This window comes from Chelmon rostratus, chromosome 8 (genome assembly GCF_017976325.1).
Source record: "Chelmon rostratus isolate fCheRos1 chromosome 8, fCheRos1.pri, whole genome shotgun sequence".
NCBI lineage: Eukaryota > Metazoa > Chordata > Actinopteri > Chaetodontiformes > Chaetodontidae > Chelmon > Chelmon rostratus.
Window position 1 is genome coordinate 6,912,068 of NC_055665.1, and position 17,432 is coordinate 6,929,499.

A 17,432-nucleotide genomic window follows, 5' to 3' on the forward strand; every position below is an offset into this window, starting at 1 on the left:
CAATGATTTAAACGTGTCAAAGGATTCAAACAGTCATTCACGTAATGGAACAAGGAATTGTTTGCCGGGGAAAGAAAGACCTCAGCAAGTATCTGCGAGACAACACATGACAATGGATGAGTCACTCTCATGCCGTTGACCATTTCCTCAAAGGCTCTGACAACTAAATGTGTTCATTTCTGATTCCCCCTGTCAACACAGAACATCCAGACCAAACCTCTCCGACAGTGTGAGACAAGAGAAATGGACAGAGACAGTGGAATAAAATGTTTCTGCCTGACACTGATTAATAGCTGTTCTATCAACAATAAATACCTGTCCATGTGAGTAGGTGACTGTTTAGTTAGTCAGTTGGCCAACTGGTTTGTCTGCACAAATATGCTATAAAAATGTAAGGCGTTAGAGTATACTCTCTTTTTTTTGCGATTGCATTGGATTTTGAAGTCACAATATGTTGTGAAAATGCAAAGCTGATATTTTTCCAAATTCCAATAAATCTGAGGCGGGAACAAAGACTTGAACTCTTTGAACTACGGACCCTTTGCAAAGTTGCGGCCTAGCACTCCGCCTCCCTGCACCTTGAGACAGAACACGAACCTGCCAACACTCATGGCTGCAATGGCAAAACTAGACAAAGGAAAGTGACACAGAACATGGCAATAAAATACTAATTTTAATCAATGGGCATGGTGCTATTTGCATGCAATTCCTTATTGTTTTTTCAGTTACACCTAACCAAGACAGAGTACGAATCATTCATTTAGAGCATTCTGCTCAGCTGTATTTTCTGAAGCCATGAACTCAGCCCAGCAATTGCTCCGGTCTCAGAGAGACTTGCTGCTGAACTGGACTTGTGACCGCCCAGCGCCCCTGCTGCGTTGGCTGCGTGATGCTGAGGTGCTTTCCCCTGCCCACCACCTGTCTCCGCTGGAGAGGTCACCTTCCAATGCCGTGGGCCAGGCTCTAGAGACGGTGTGTGCCACTGAGGAGAGCAGCCGAGGGTTCCTGCGGGCGCTGAGGGAGGTGCGGGATTATTCCTGCAGCGGTCTGCAGGTCTGGGTGGAGAGACACTGCAGGAACGATGCGTTAGGTGTAAGCCAGCGCCTGCACCTGTAAAAGTTGAAGGTGAGGTTGCTTTAATATACTACTGATGACTGTGTAATGTAAGTATATATATCAACAGATACATTTCAAGTAAAAAGGAAAGGTGAAAAATGTTTTTTAAAAAAATCTTGAAGTGAAAACTGGACGACTTTGATTTAAGACATTGAAGTTTGTGACAACCAGTTTAAGGGCACCTTCCACATGAAGGAAACTACCAGCATGGCAGCACCAGAGATCAAGAAATTCAACCTGTCTAAAAAGTAAAGCTGACTGTTGTGGACTGTGCAGTTCTCTCCACACAAGCTGCAGGAGCTCAACGTAGGCTACTCCAACATCGGAAACAGAGGACTATACAGACTGGGGCCCATCCTACATCGTTGTGAATCTCTCTAGTGAGTAAATGAAGGCTGGATTTGAATTTCCTGGTGGGCTTCCTGGTGGCCTGGTGGTGCCTTTCTGTGTGGAGTCTAAATCTCCTCCCCGAGTCTGCATGCTGGAAACTGTACTGGCAAGGTCTCTGAGGTATTCTCCACTTTTCACCAAATGCATTCTGGGACAAACGCCTTACAAGCCTGAGTATAATAGGCAGTTTTGGAAAATGGGTGAAAAATGGTGAAAGACGTTGTCAAGCACATGTTCTTCTGTTCTTTTTCAGTTTGGATGGGAAAGCAGCCATGTTAGAATCTGCAGTTCTGAAATCAAATGAGTGCCAAGTGAAAAGCGTTTGTAAGTCATGAAAGAGTATTTATTACAACAATCATAACACCACGTTGAAAAATATGCATCAAAGGTTTATTGCTCGCAGGGTGCAAAGGTCAGAAAATGCATGAGTTAGCAAAGAACAGCGCTTGAGTGCTTGTTTTATTCTTTTATGTAGTCCTTTGTAGAAAATGTAAATATATATAGTCAGCTTTTATTTTGTATTTCTCTATTTCTGTTGCTATTTTTTTTCCAACTGCTGTTTCCTGCTGCCTGTAATACCCGAATTTTCACTATTTTGTATCATATCTTTGTCAGCATGTTCCGGGTGTATATAACAATAATTCACATAATTAATCAATTAACGTGATCTGGACCCGGATAAGTGACAGAACATTGATGGACGTGTCAGCCAATTAAAAAATAAGTAAGCCCTGTACCTAAGTCATTAGACACTATATGTGTTTTACTGCAGCATAGTTCTTCTACGCAAGTATACAGTATGTGACGCAATAACCTGGATCCAGAGGGGGTTTTGGAGCTCCGGAACGCTCTGGAGCACACTGTGGAGGAACTTTATCCAGACATCCCTGCCATCACAGAGCGAGGAACCGAAAACATCATCCACTGCCTCAGCAAAAACACCTCTGTGAGGACACCGATGTAAGACTTCAACACAACTCGTGCTCAGTGTTTCAGCGTTATATTGTGTGAAAACACTGCCATCTAGTGTTAGTTGATGCCTTTACACCATGTTGAGCAAGAACTCCTACTCCTCCTTGGTTATTTTCTCCTTCATCAGCATTGCTGGGAATGATGTTGGAGAGGTGGGGAAGAGGAGGCCGAGGGAGCTGGAGCGACGTCGACCAGGACTCCGGATTAATGCCAAGTTTGTGGATGACCTTGGATTACTTGAGGCCTACCTGGACTGGGTGGAGGAGATCCGGCCAGACAGAGAGCAGAAGTACCCAGTGAACAATGATAGATGGATGGATGGATGGATGGATGGATGGATGGATGGATGGATAGATAGATAGATAGATAGATAGATAGATAGATAGATAGATAGATAGATAGATAGATAGATAGATAGATAGATAGATTTTATTTATCCCAAGCTGGGAAATTGCAGTGCAGCAGCAGCATTTCACAAAGTGAAATAAGTGAAACATTGTGAAATAAGACTATAAAGAGCAAACTATACATAATAAAATATCGAAATAGCGAGCAGTAAAAAAGATTATATACATAATAATAAAATAGCAAAATAGTAAACAGTAGTAATGAAAAAGTATTGCACAAAAAAGAATATCTACAGCAAAAGGCAGTGTGTAGAAAATAAAGTGTACCGTGACTGTAAGCATAACACAGTGAAGAAGTGAAAATTTGTGAAATAGGACTAAAAAGAGCAAACTATACAAAATAAAATATCAAAATAGAAAGCAGTAGTGATAAGAAGTATTGTATTTTTGAAGAGGCTTCAGGTGGGAGAACAGGTGGAAAACGGAAAGATTGCACAGAAAGCCAAGGAGCTAAAGATTGTGAAGTTGCTGAGGTCTTCCACAGATCTGATTGGAGGAGGATAACCTGAAGTTATGTGAGGGTAGGGCTCCGTGTGAAATGGCAGATGCTGCCTAAGCATCCTCCACGAGTCAACCCACATTATGACTTCAGCTGGTAAAAGTGGAATTCATATTAATCTTAATGTCCTCTTTAACATCTCAGAAAACACACTTTAACATCTCAGAAAACTCAGAAGTCGGTGACACATTCTGCTCGTGGTCTGAGAGCTTAGCTTCTGCGCTCGCCGTTCACCCTCTGGCTCCAGAGCCTTGACATGAATCAGTAGACACAGTTTGCCCTTCGCTGTAACACAACTCCTCGACTCTTGTGACAGCGACCTGGGCTCTGTGGAGGTTTTGGAGCTGTGGAATGCTCTGGACCACTGAAGATAATAACACATACAGATCAAAGCTATTTCTCGGGGCCAGATGATAAAGGTCAAAGTCGCTGCTCTGCGCATGGAAACAACAGCTGCGTTGGATATCGAATAAGCAGCTGTACTTTCTGCTGTGAGTCTGTGTGGTTCAAGCCTTTTGACATTTTCCCAGGCTTGAATTTCTTCTTGAGTTTCTTTACGCAGCCAGTTTAAGCTAACGGAATGTCTTAATGCATCCCAACACAGCAACCTGCCGCCTGTCCTCACCATCTTGTCCATGTGAGCTGGTGGCTAATAGTCACCTAGCAGTGATCCCTGGAACACAGGTTGTGGAGGTTTGACCTCGGTTGATCTGAGGCGATCTGATTATCTGTTCTTCAAGTGATGCTAACATTGTGGTACCATTGGTCAATTCGAAAATATATATCAATAAATATAAGTAAATAACTGCTTTTTACATGAAACACACAGATTATTTTAAAGGCAGAAAGAGCTTTTATGTCACAGTGCTTTCTTACAGCTGGGTTCATGGGAAAAATTGCACTAATATTGGCCATTTATTGAAAATCCTTGTGCTTTATGTCACATAAAACACGTGTCTAGAAGAAATATATGTGTTTAGCGATGACTTATTCGATCATTTATAGTTTCAAAATAACTGTTTTAAAATCAATAATAACCCACCCACTGAGTCACTCTGCCTTCAAGCACTGCTGACCAACCAGAAGGATTTGACCTTTTATGGAATTCAGTTGAAAGTGTTTCCTTAAACTCTCATTTGAATGTTTTTCCACCTCCATAAAAGTATTTGCTCTATTTTTTTTTTGGGAGGATGGATTTATAGTTGTTGAAAATGAATGAAAAATAAACTATTAACCTGAGTAAATGAACCAAACATGTGAACTTTTCCATCTGTAATCACTAGACTTGGGAGATGCAAAACATATTTCATTTAATGACCAATGCATGACTATTTGGGCTGTTCACAACCATTACCGTTTGCCGCGTGCGTGTGCACTTTTGTGACTTCTTCATTTTCAGGTCAATTCTTGAACACTCTTATAAAAAGCAGCACAACTTTAAAGGAACTTCACTTCTCGATACGTCTTTCATCTGTCTGCTCAAGAGACCTGAAGACCACGTAAGTCATCATAACTATGACACATATCAAATCATTTACATTTATTTTCACTGTAAAACAAAAGTCTGAAAACTGAAAACATTGAGTTACTTGACTTCAATTAGCTATTTCAAAGGTAGAAAGAAGAAAAGGCACCAAAACTTGGCGAAAGGTGACAAAATTTCTATTTAAATCTTTGCAGCTGTAATGCAGTTGTGGTGATGGACGTCGTTACTGTCGAATTGATTAGTTGCCTAAAACAAATTACACCTTTGTGAATATATAGGAAATAAATAAATGATAAATAAAAGACACAACATGTTTGTCATTTCTGCTGTTAACAGCCTTATAGCATTGCTTCCTGTTTTTCATTATCATCATTTCATCTTTCATCATCTACGTCTTGTTTAAGTAAAGCAGCATGTTGTAGTAGTATGTTTGTAGTAATGACAAACTGAATTTTATAGGTGTGCGACAACTTTTTTTTTTTGCTTTTGCAAAAAGTAGGAAGCAGTAATGTTTCCGCTTTATCCCTTACAAATGATAAATAGGTGTGCTATGTCGTCCTCATGAGATGCTAACCTACAATTTAATGCTGTTGGGATTCAGTTGAGTTTTCCACATCGATAAAGATTGAAGCAGCACAGTTCTATATGTTACCTCTGCAAATATTGCATTAGATAGTGGCCTCCAAAGAAACGATTCTCTAAAAATCTGAGTTAATAAGCGATGAAATGTACCAAAGATGTGATCTGTTCCATTTCTGGGTAATCTCCAGAGTTCCTGCCACTCCTGACTCAGAAACATGACCGCAGCTCGGACTCTCCTTCTCACTGGCTGTCTGCTGCAAGGTGAGTCGGCTTTCATTCACATTTAGATCAGTGACTATCGGCACAGTACAACAGTATCTGCAGTGAGCTACAGAAATGCTCTACTGCCTTTTTCTCAGAACTTTGACTTGATGGGTGAGTCAGTCCTCATATTGGATTATTAGAGGAATTAAGTTATAGTGCTAACATTTTAGCACAGCAGCCAAACGCTAACATTTCCTCATTGCTGAGTAGTATTCGCTTGTCTTATTCAAAGACTTGTATCTTGTGTTTCAGGTGCCCTGTGTGGACAGTTTAATATCAATATACCAAAGACTATGGAGGTTCTGAACGGATCTTGTGTGACCATTCCCTGCTCCTTTGACATAGATGACTACTATCAGTCAAGTCTAAATAAAAGATGTAAAGCAATATGGAGAAAAGGTCAAATGACTGTGTTTGATAGCAGCAATCCACCCACTAGAATACAAGGACATTTGGAAGGAGATTTAACAAAAAAAGACTGCACCACAACCCTGAACAACATACAAACTGCAAACAAGAAGTATTTCTTCAGACTGGAATGTGACAATGACCTGAAATATGGGTTTGAAAGACAAAAGTTAGAAATTACAGTCCAAAGTAAGTTCTGAAGCCACTTTAGTTACACCTCTGCCATCATTTGCCTTGTAGAACTGCTTTGACCTTGTTTTGCATTCATTGCATTTTTAAAATAATATTGAAAACATGGAAAGGAATGATTACTGTTCATTTACTGACTGGTCAAAATGTACCTTCCCATCAGACGGCCCACCCAGACCGACTCTGACTCCGTCCACGCCGACGGCGAAGGAGGGGACCTCAGTGAGTTTGGAGTGCTCTGCTCCAGCTCCCTGTCCGTCCCGTCCGCCAACACTGAAATGGACGCCCACCCTGGCCGACAGTCAGGAGACACTGCAGGACAATCGGGACAAAACCAAAGTCAAGTCCTCTGTTCTGACCTTCACTGCTTCTCACCTCCATCACAAACAGGAAATCTTCTGTACTGCCATCTACAGCAAACAAGATGGCAGCAATGAGTCATCTGTTAGCATTAGCTATACAGCCAATATTTCATGTGAGTTGATGTGTTCTGCTGATATTCATCACAATTAGTAACATTAGAATTGATCTCTTGACTGAATTGACTTTAATCAGGCTTGAAACAATTAATTAATGCATTAGTCAGTGAACTGTCATAAAGGGTGAGCTTATAGGACCCAAAAGCAGAGCGATTGACAGAAATCAATGCAAGCGGGTTATTAGTACAATATCAATGTTTAAAATGTGCAGTTTGCTGGAGCTCGATCTGGCGGGCGATTGGGAATGGCAGACGAAGGAAGATCACGGAGACTGTGAGGCTGCTCAGAGAGACGAGGGGGGGAGAGTTTGGTTGGAGAATCCAGGTGGAGAATGGCTCTGAGGTTTTCTAGGCAGAGAAGACAAAACAAACGTGAGGTCAGGAGCACAGAGCGGACTAGCAAGAGCAGAACAAGAGCCGAGACGAAGTACCACATGGAATAACTGCCAATCTGGCACAGACTGGAGCGAAGGACCGCGGTTTCTGTGCTGTGAGCCTTGATTGCTTGACGAACATCAGGTGTACAGGTGGGCTGGCAGCAGGAGGGGGTGAGCCACGCCCAGTTCGGCTCAGGTACAGACAGAGACACACTGATAAGCGATTAATAATTAGTCTCAATGACAACAGCAACAATATCAAAGAAAAAATAACAAATAATATTCACCATTTCCTGTTTTATCATAAATATGAGGATTTCCTCTTTAATACTTCCTCAATGTAAATTAAATGTCTCTGGGTTTTGGACTGTTTATCAGAAAAAAGCCTATTTGAGCTTAACCTCTGGCAAATTATGCTGTTTTTTTCCCCAGTTTTCCAACATTTTACAGACTAAATTACTAATTAATCAATTGTAAAAGTAATCAGCGGATGAATCAATAATAAAAATAGATTAATGAACATAATTCATTATCACTCATCACTCACCATTAAATAAATTGTTGGAAAGACCACAAAAACCTCCACAGTAATCACAAAGAGATGCAAAATGACCATAAGGAGGCGATGATGATGATGTCATTTGTAGTTGTTTTAAGTCTTGCTCTTCCAGAAAATAATGGACTTGGAGGAAATTGCACTTCACGTTATATATTACGAAAGTCTTCACTTCTACATTTTCAAGAATGATTGTGTTACATCAGTACATCTTGTCATAGTTTTTACTGACTTGATTAAACATGACTTTATTTGTCTGTCTTCTCCACATTCATTCCAGTCGCTCCGCAGATCCTGCCCTCGTCTGACTGCACCAAAGCTGCAGACCGCCTCAACTGTTCCTGCGAGACTGTGGGAAACCCTTCTCCCACCGTACAGTGGTATTTAGATGGGCTCGCCGTCAATCACTCGCAGTTTGCAATCAGCAGTGAGTCTCTAAATGACACGGTTCTGAGGAGCATCATCACTGCGAGCCAGCCACAGTGGACGGATCCTCCCACCTTGCTCTGCCACAGCTCCAACTCTCTGGGATCTGCTACTCAGCGATTTTGCATCTACGGCTTAGAGCCTCGAACATCGGCAGAAAGTAACGGTTAGTATTGAGTTCTATTGATTAGTCGGATCAAGAATTTCCTCAAAGCAGACTTGAAATTGGAGGCGGCCCAAATCTTCGATCAGTGAAGGTCATTTGTCAATGTCAGTGAAGCACAAAGAGAGAGAGAGAATGAGAAAGCCTTACTGGGGAAGGCCACACTGATAGTAATAGATTTCACAAATGTGTGTGGGTGTGGTCATGGTTAGGTTCGGTGTCCAGGAAATGAATGTAATGAACTTAAATTTTGCAAACATGACTGTGTGTGTGTGTGTGTGTGTGTGTGTGTGTGTGTGTGTGTGTGTCTGTGTGTGTGTTGAAATATCTGTCAGCTTCACACTGATGTGGGAAAAAACCCGTACTGGGTTGCAACTGTACTCGATCGAGTTTACAGTGTGTGTGTGTGTGTGTGTGTGTGTGTGTGTGTGCTGAGCATGTTACAATTGGAATGTTATGAATTGGTACTTGTATTGGTTTCGGCAAATACCCAAATACTTGTACTTGTACTTGGTCTGAAGAAAAGGGGTATCAGTGCATCTCCCCTTCCTGTCATGGAAAATGACTCAAACCAGATTTTATCAGATACTTTTGACTAATATGTTCATTGAGCCGCCTCCCGTTTCCTTGCTTTTATTTCCTTTTCTTTCATGCTTACTCATTTACTCCTCTTTCTTGGTGTATATATGAGTAATTAGTGATAAAAAAAAAGACTTTCCTTTTCATGTGACTAATATGAACTGAAGCAACAACTCACTTCTTCATCCTCACCTCCTGCACTGTCCCTTGTATGTTTCAGACCGAGTGACGTTGGCACTCTTCATCGCCGCAGTTGTCGCACTGCTGGTACTAGTATGCGCTCTGCTGTTAGTTATCAGGTAGGCTTGAGACAAAATGTTCAGAACACCTCCTCCACATTACTGCTGTTTTTTAAATTAACTTTCCCTCCTTTTGTTACTCTGAGTGCAAATACTGACGTTGTGCAGCGTTTGTTTGGGTCGTCATCCATCAGAACAAATTCAGCACGTTGCAATAATAATAATAATAACAATCAATAACGCAGACACGCTGTACTTTGCCTTTGCCTCGTGGGCAAATCAATACAGTCAAAATTGTTTGGGTAATACTCATGTAAATCAGCATTTTTCATCAACCTTCTGTAGTCTCTATATATCCTATATAACACATTCATCATATCCTGGTTGGTTAGTTTTGACATTAGACCACCATTCCTTTTTCCACATGCAGTTTGCTTGTGCCTTTTGTTGTTTTGACTTGTATTTCATTTCTATAGCATGATTTGGGGGATTTTCTCTGTGATCAGTGGTTTCATCCTGTTGATTAATTAAACAAAGATTAATCAATATTGCCTGTACCTGTATTTTTCAGGGATGAGAAGACTCAACACAAGCTTCTAAAGAGAAAAGTTGCTATTAGCCAACGTCTAACGAATGGAGAGCGAAACGAGGTACTTAAAGCAAGGCAGTTTTCTACTTCATGTAATTAACCAGATCAGCAGAGTATCTGTACCACAGATGTTTTCTCTTTAATTGCAGGTTCCCAACAGAACAGAAGAGGACATTTATGTCAACGTCGATATGCCAAGACAGGCAGATGTCGCCCACCCTGCAGCTATCCCTGAGCCAAACGACGCCAACATGCTAAACTCTGGGCCAAACCATGCAGAAGGAGCCAGTGGGAGCTCAGAGAAGAATGAGGAAAGCAGTGATGTGATATACTCTAATGTGACTTGGAAGAGGAAAAGCGAGACAGGAGACGTGGATCAGCCTGGTAGCTCCTATCTTGAGGAGGAGAGGTGCATGGTGGGAGGCAGGCGCAGAAATTTTGAGAGCAACGCAACGAAGATGGGAGGCCTGTATGACGAACTGGGGCCTAGAAAAGTGAATGAGGAAGTGGAATGTGAATATGCGCAGGTTAAATTTCAGAGGAGGAGCGCTAAGCACACATAGATCACTTTTTGTTAAAAATGAACTGGTTGTAGATGTATAAACACCAAGCGAGGGCTACAGAGACTGTATATACACATTATATATATTTGTTTGCAAAAGAGGTACATAGCTGTCTCTACATTATTGTAGAGTTGCATGTATTTATTCTTTCAATAGCTGAACGTTATTGTCAATTTACAATATTGCATTTAATATATCTTTTAATGCATCTCACCTTTGCCACACAGTGGTTTAAGTTACAAGAAGCAGACAAGAGAGCCTCTCTATCAGGCTTTCTCACCTTTGCCACACAGTGGTTTAAGTGAACAAGAAGATACAAGAGCCTTACTATCAGGCTTTCTCACCTTTGCAGCTGACTGCTTTAAAATAGCTCCGCAAATTTCCTGTTTGAGGCTAAATAGAAGTAAAGGCGTGTGGAGTAGGAGTAGGCGCTGGTGAAGTGGTAGACCTGAGGACAGTAACAGATCAGTGGGCCATCACAGATACATTCATGTAGCAGCTCACCTGGCAAGGTAAGCCCTCTTGTCCGTGTAACTCAAAGAAAAATATGAATCCAGTGACTTTTTTTTTTAAGTACTTAGATGAACCTGGAAGTGCTTGAGGCCCTTAAGTGTCTCAGACATATGACTGATCATTAAACATCTGTTTGGCGTTGTCAACACTGTTGCCTGCGCCACAGTAAAAAATGCGTAATGTGCAGAAATGATACAATACAAATTCCTCATATTCTAACTGTAGTCTCATTGTTACAGCAGTTGTGTTTCAGAAAAAGATTTCTTAATGAGAACTGCATATTTGCTGAAGCTGATGAGCTTGTTTCCGGCTAATATTGAGCTTCATTTGTTTGTACCTCTGGTTTTACTGCTGAGTAAACATAAAAAGGATAAAACAATAAGCTAATATAGAATATATCAATTACTGTTGCTCTTCATTATTATTAGAAGCTTGTGGAACTATAAATACTTTTCACTACCTAAAACAAAATGCCAGAATTGTGTAACCATGGAAAGGCACATTGTTTTCTAATATGGTGATCAATAAAAAGTCTTTGCAGCTTTTTTGATATTGCTAAAAATGTTGCCTCACCTTTGCAATTAAAAGAGTTTCACAGTAACAAGTCTATGTGCATGAGTTTCCGGTTGTGTGTCACATATCTTCTTTTCTCATTCATCAGAACAGAAAGGCCACAACTAACATTTGCTGTCATCCACTCTACCCGTCTCAGCCTTCCTTCCTCCTCCTCCTCTTCTCACCTGACAAACCGGTCTCAGCGCTCAAGCCGGTAAGAAGCCGGAGCATCGCTGTACCCGAAACAGCTACCGCAGTGGAGGGGAGCTCTGCTGTGGTGCCATGTCAGTCATGACCTCATTCTCGAGTCGTCTGGTACCACGACCGTAGCAGTGTAGCGTCTGACCGACTTCGGCCTCATGGAGCGCTTCAGTAACTGCACCCTGAAGATGAATAATGTTAAGATAGCAGACGACAACGATTAATTAAAATATCACGGTCAATGGTATCAAATGCTGCACTTAGATCTAAGAGGACAAGAACTGAGACCTTATTTTTATTACAATTTAGTCTGAAGTCAGAGCAGTTCTTTAAGAAAGGAGTTTATTTGCACTGAAACTATCTTTTCCAGTGTCTCACTGATGAAGGGAAGGTTGGATATCAGCCTATATTTGATGAGTGCATCACTACCTATTTCCTAATGGTTTTATAAAAGCTGTTTTGGAGGCTACTGAGAAGGTGGCTGTTTGCAGAGGTGTATTTATGACCTTGAAGCACTGTCAAACACATGCCTTTAAAATGCAGTAGGTACAGGTTCAACACATGAGGTGGAGGAGTCAGACTCAGTGACAGCCTTGCAGAGCTCAGTAAATGTGATGCAGGAGAATTGTTCCATGGTGACATCTGTTTGACAGTGAAGGGAAGTGAAGTTCTTCACAGTTTGATGCAGAGGACTGAACGGGTGGAGGCAGTGTTAAGCAGCTGGTCAATAGTGGAGAATAATATTGTAGAGTTCCCAGAATTCTCTGTAATCATCTTGGAAAAGAAATCATTTCTCGACAGACTTTTGTTATTATTGTTATAGACAGTCGTGGCTTCTTTGTAAATAGTACTTCTTTGTATATATTACCCTAATATTACACATTACAGTTTCCTCCATTTTCTCTTCTTCTCATCAACACTGTTATTGTTTAACCATGGAACGATTCTGTCAGTTGACCTCTTTGACCTTTAGTGGAGCGACAGTATTGAAAGCAGATGAGATGAGCTGCTGAAATGTTCCTTGAAAGAGCAGTCTTAGCTGTGAGACACAAATGATCTCATAAGATGACAGAGCTTCGCTTTTGGAAAGAGTTTTGGAAAGGAACACGTAAACAGTGGTGTCTGTGACAAATGCAAACACAGCGTGATTACTTCCTGCTGCAGTGTGAACTGGTGCTGATGTAAATAGGGCTGACAGGAAGGAAACCAACATTCAAGACGTTCCCAGGCAACAGAAAACAGATCTACATCAGGTGAAAGGCCACTGTGTACTGTATGCGTAGTTATTCTCCCTCCTGTAGCTGAAACTGTCTCAAAGTACTTTCTGGTAATGATGATGCCACACTGGACTTGAACTCAGAAAAGCATGTCCTAAATAGGACATCTATGTGGGAAAAAATGTGTCTCATAACATTTAGTGTAGGCGTAAGTTCGCATAAACGCAGGCTCGATGAAATCCAAACGTAATTATCGAAGTTCAGTGTTTATTCCAGCAGAGATGCAGTGGGAGGAGGCCTTTTATTAACACATCCAATATAAAAGTCAACATCAGCTCCAGTTTTGCATTTTAGTTAATATTAACCAACTGGTGTGTGCTCGTTGCTCAGTCTGACATGGGTAGAGAAGTGTGCTGGCCGTGGCTCGAATGTGACTCGCCGTTTTCAGTTTATTGCACGTTATGTCAGCTCATCCCTGAACTCACAGGTTATAAGCTGGTTGTTTTTGATGAAAGCCGCAGCAAGGCCAACAACACAGAGCTTTACTTGTGTTTTTTTAAACCTGAACATCTCTGAAAGCATCTTCTTCCAGGTAAGTAAATATGTTTGCCTTATCGAATTTCTTGATATTATATCAAACACTGCAGATCATTTTTGCTGTTGAGATTCAACATCTGGTGTTTGGAGTGCAGGATCGAGAGGTGACTGTGGCTTATTTGCTTTGGAATTGTTCTGTGATCAGAGTCATGAAAAGCCATTTTCCTAACAAGCTTTATTCATTCTCATATAAGATAGACAGAGGCTGCAAAACACAACTGAGGCATTGACAATATGAGATTGCTGAGGGAAACTAAAGATGCTGATTTTACCTGTTGAAAATCAGTAAAATGTGTCTTGTGTTGGACTAACTGTTACCTACAGCATGAGCTTTAAGTTAATGCCTCTCAATCAACTTGGGGTTGATGGCAGGTTCCAACTGTGTTTTTGGCTGTGACTGGCATTTTAAGATTATGTGGTTGCTCAAATATGTTTTACATTCCTCCATAGTCATTCATTAGGTATCAGAAACAAGCTGAATGCAGACAGATTTCACTGATTACTCACCATTGCCACCGGTATAAGAATAGTCTTGTGTCTAATACTTCATGTATTGGTGTGTTTACTTCCTTTGGTTTAGGGTCATAATGGAGGTGACGGTGAGCAGCGAGATTATTCTCTCGGTTTACATCATCAGCTTCCTGATAGGCCTGCCAACCAACCTCCTGGCTCTCTATGCCTTCACTGTTAAGGTCCACTCCAAACCGATGCTGACAGACATCCTGCTGCTCAACCTCATCGTCTCTGACCTGCTCTTTCTGATCATCCTTCCCCTCAAGATGCACGAGGCGGCGTCGGGCATGAAGTGGACTTTGCCCGGCTTCCTGTGCTCCATCACCGCCTTCACCTTCTTCTCCACAATCTACACCAGCTCCTTGCTGCTGATGGCAGTCAGTGTGGTTCGCTATGTCGGGGTAGCTTTCCCTATCGCCTATCATCAGCTGCAGAAACCTGTGTACGCCATAGTTATCAGTGCTGCTATTTGGCTAATCTCAGCAGCACACTGCAGCATTACTTTCATTACCCAGCACCTCCCATCGCTGTCCAGCACAAATTCCAGCGTGTGCTATGAGAACTTCACAGAAAAGCAGCTGGAGGTCCTCCTCCCAGTACGTTTGGAGTTCTTCTTTGTCCTCTGCCTCATACCTCTTCTGATTTGTGTTTACTGCTACTTGAACTGCATCTTGATCCTGTACAGGCGCCCCAGGATATCACAGATGCAGAAGCAGAAGGCCATCGGCATGGCCATGGGGACTCTAGCTGTGTTTCTGATTTGTGTGATACCGTACAATGTCTCCCATGTCCTGGGTTACTTCCAGGGTGAGAGTCCACGATGGAGGTACTACACCTTGCTGCTTAGCACCTTCAACACCTGTATTGATCCCATCATCTTCTATTTTTCCTCCTCCACTTTCCGCTGCACTAGTGAGAAGTCCATTTTCAGGAAGCGTAGACCCGATGTTTCAGGAGCACGAGGGCAGGCCACAAGCTCTGGCTAACAGCAAAATTCACTTTCAATACAATATGTTCATATCCAGCTTCACTGTTATCATTGTACTGTATGTTGTGGACATTATATCAGAATGCGTAACGCTGTATTGATCGCTTTCACAGGTCATTTAGAAAAAAATGTCTGACATCAGGGTGTTGCTGGCCCGCTCAGAGGGACAGAGCTGCTTTCCATCTCATTCCACAGTAGATCATTTTACCACAAAACCACACAACATGTTTGGTGCATATGCAAAATTCCAAATTTTATTATTTTACAGTAACTTCTCCATTTTTGAACAGGAATTGATATCCTTTTCACCCGTGACACATTGTTTCCTGTTTATTTTAACGTGGGCCAGCCACTCTTCTGCACTCATGCATTCTGTAGGCACACATGTAGAATATACCTGCAAAACAAAACATAGCTCAGCTGAAAAGCGGTACGGTTTTTGATGCACAGGCACGTCAAGTACAAGATAATGGCACTGTTATTGTTGTATTGTTAATAATGGGTGCAAACATGATGACATTGTACTAAGTTATAATAAACAATTCCAACATCAGGAATAAGTGTAAATAAAGTTTCAAGAAAATTAAAGTGTGACAACATTGTATTGGTGATCTTGTGATTTCTTGTCATTTATTTTGTTTCCTATGAGCAAGATAGAGTAATAACACTGAACTCCTTTATTTGAACCAACCTGCAAAGAAGGTCATGAGCAGTGCCACCCAGCCTAGTATGTAGGACCAAGAGAAGCGCCAGTCACCAAAGCGTTTTCCCAGGAAGTTCACTGTCACCCCAGTGTAAATGGCCATTGCAAGCAGAACAAAGAGAGCTGGCACGGTGGGCAGAGAGTGGAAAATATTAAAATCAATATCTGTTGTAATAAAAGTCTTGGTTACAAAGTTCCATGGCAGGCCTGGTGAACATGGTGATATGCAAATTGGCCAAACAGTGCATCATTCATCCACCATAAGGTTGCTGCGCCCGTGACTCACTTGAAACAAAGAACATGATCCCAGCAGCAAATGAGCGGTTGAACCTCTCAAAAGCCGAGAAGTGGGCAAAGGAGAGGATTCCCGCGATGATGCCAGCAAAGCACGACATGGCAGAGAGGATCATGAAAGCACGAGTGGCATTCCAGTAGGCTGAGGAGGAGCAGAACAAGGGAGAGAACAACTGAAAGATGTGGGCAATAAGATAAGTAAAGAATGATGAAGCTTTCATTTGGCATGAGCAGTTTCACACCAAAATGCACTCGCATTTCTACTGACCCATAAAACACAAACTCAGATGTTTTATTCTACTTTTGTCCTCCATGCTAATTGATCTGATGCACAGCTGGACTGACACAGCAGCCATCATTAACACTTATATGCAGTTTGAAGGCAGACAATCCTATAACAGCGAAGGTATAAGTGAAATGTACGTTCAGCTGTCATAACTATTTCCATTTTGTGTGATTTTAATGCATTTATCTGTTTGATTTCAGAGCAGCTACTGTACCAGAAAGGTTTTACATGATGCAGGTCTCTAACTACCCACCACCATACATCACTATAAATACACCACGATACTTAGTCTTACACAGTGTGAAATCATCACATAGGAGGTCAAGAAAGTTCAAACAGAGGTTAACAAAATGATCATTTGAAACTCTAGGGGAGATTTCTTCGGTAAAATTCAGAACTTTTATGCAATTGTAGATTTGCAGTATTTTTATTCTCAGGATTTTTAGGGATGGAAATGTTGGTCTATCAGCAGGTCAGTTCAGCACTTTGGTCCAGACTAAAATATCTGAGCTGCTCATGGATGGATTGCCATACATTTTTAATAGAAATTCATATTCCTGGATGATGTATTAGATGTAACAGACTTTTTTTTCCCTCCATTGTCATCATGATGTTGACATTTTTGGTTCGGAGTGAAAAGTCTCGCCAACTATTTGACGGACCACCATGAAATTTGCATCAGACATTCATGTCCTCATTACGATGAATTGTAATAAATGCCCTTTTGATATAGCGCCATCAACAGGTCAAATTTTCAATTTGTGTTTAATGGTAATTAGTAGATTTTAGCATGCTAGCACACTTTGCCTGTGTGTCTTTCTAATCCTATGAAAGTTACCTCATGAAATTCTTGTCATTGTGCCTCAACAGTAAGGACAGTCTTGCAGTCACCAGTGTATTCAGAGAAGTAGACCTAGACTCTGGTGAGAGCTGCGGTGCCTCAGGGAGACCCAGTGGGAATTTTTAAGGGACAAAGAAAGTATTTTCAAACTTACCAATGCTGTCAGTCTGCATATAGCACTTGCCAGACATGCAGTACCTCCACAGGCCCTGATGGGCAAAGCTGCCAGACAGACGGTACTGCATCCAGTAGTCTGTGGCGGTGGAGACCACCAACAGGATGTTCCCCACGATGGCACAAAATAGGCCCCCTCCCATGAAGCTGTACATCATGAGTGACACTATAACAGTGGTTAAGGCTTTATGCACTGTGCAAAAAGAAAAGAAGATTGGAGTCAGTGGTGCAAGTGAACTTATGGTAATGAAGTAATTTCCTGTATCA

At 41.5% G+C, this 17,432-nt stretch overlaps 3 protein-coding genes across 3 annotated transcripts; 2 read left to right on the top strand and 1 right to left on the bottom strand.

The window, feature by feature from the left end:
- The first annotated feature begins 4,848 nt into the window (after positions 1–4,848).
- LOC121610431 (sialic acid-binding Ig-like lectin 5) lies at positions 4,849–11,353 on the top strand. Its single transcript, XM_041942533.1, has 8 exons — positions 4,849–4,883; positions 5,641–5,713; positions 5,969–6,313; positions 6,477–6,788; positions 8,005–8,316; positions 9,113–9,191; positions 9,703–9,781; positions 9,870–11,353. The coding sequence occupies exons 2-8, from the start codon at positions 5,668–5,670 to the stop codon at positions 10,281–10,283; spliced, it is 1,587 nt and encodes a 528-aa protein (XP_041798467.1). The 5' UTR covers positions 4,849–4,883; positions 5,641–5,667; the 3' UTR covers positions 10,284–11,353.
- An 82-nt stretch (positions 11,354–11,435) lies between these two features.
- LOC121610433 (free fatty acid receptor 2-like) lies at positions 11,436–15,364 on the top strand. The gene is made up of 2 exons (XM_041942534.1): positions 11,436–11,565; positions 13,947–15,364. The coding sequence occupies exon 2, from the start codon at positions 13,954–13,956 to the stop codon at positions 14,863–14,865; it is 912 nt and encodes a 303-aa protein (XP_041798468.1). The 5' UTR covers positions 11,436–11,565; positions 13,947–13,953; the 3' UTR covers positions 14,866–15,364.
- lim2.5 (lens intrinsic membrane protein 2.5) lies at positions 15,203–17,323 on the bottom strand. Its single transcript, XM_041942535.1, has 4 exons — positions 17,146–17,323; positions 15,857–16,006; positions 15,559–15,693; positions 15,203–15,264 (listed from the first exon to the last, which is right to left on the bottom strand). The coding sequence occupies exons 1-4, from the start codon at positions 17,321–17,323 to the stop codon at positions 15,203–15,205; spliced, it is 525 nt and encodes a 174-aa protein (XP_041798469.1).
- Positions 17,324–17,432: the final 109 nt, after the last annotated feature.

Bases quoted from the DNA above. Each gene is read 5' to 3' on its own strand.
- LOC121610431 (XM_041942533.1), top strand. From the start codon at position 5,668: ATGACCGCAGCTCGGACTCTCCTTCTCACTGGCTGTCTGCTGCAAG. The intron at 6,789-8,004 runs GTGAGTTGATGT...CATTCATTCCAG, and splicing joins CTATACAGCCAATATTTCAT to TCGCTCCGCAGATCCTGCCC. The intron at 9,192-9,702 runs GTAGGCTTGAGA...TGTATTTTTCAG, and splicing joins GCTCTGCTGTTAGTTATCAG to GGATGAGAAGACTCAACACA.
- lim2.5 (XM_041942535.1), bottom strand. From the start codon at position 17,323: ATGATGTACAGCTTCATGGGAGGGGGCCTATTTTGTGCCATCGTGGGG. The intron at 16,007-17,145 runs GTAAGTTTGAAA...GCTCCTCCTCAG, and splicing joins TATGCAGACTGACAGCATTG to CCTACTGGAATGCCACTCGT. The intron at 15,694-15,856 runs GTGAGTCACGGG...CCACCGTGCCAG, and splicing joins GATCATGTTCTTTGTTTCAA to CTCTCTTTGTTCTGCTTGCA.
- LOC121610433 (XM_041942534.1), top strand. From the start codon at position 13,954: ATGGAGGTGACGGTGAGCAGCGAGATTATTCTCTCGGTTTACATCATC.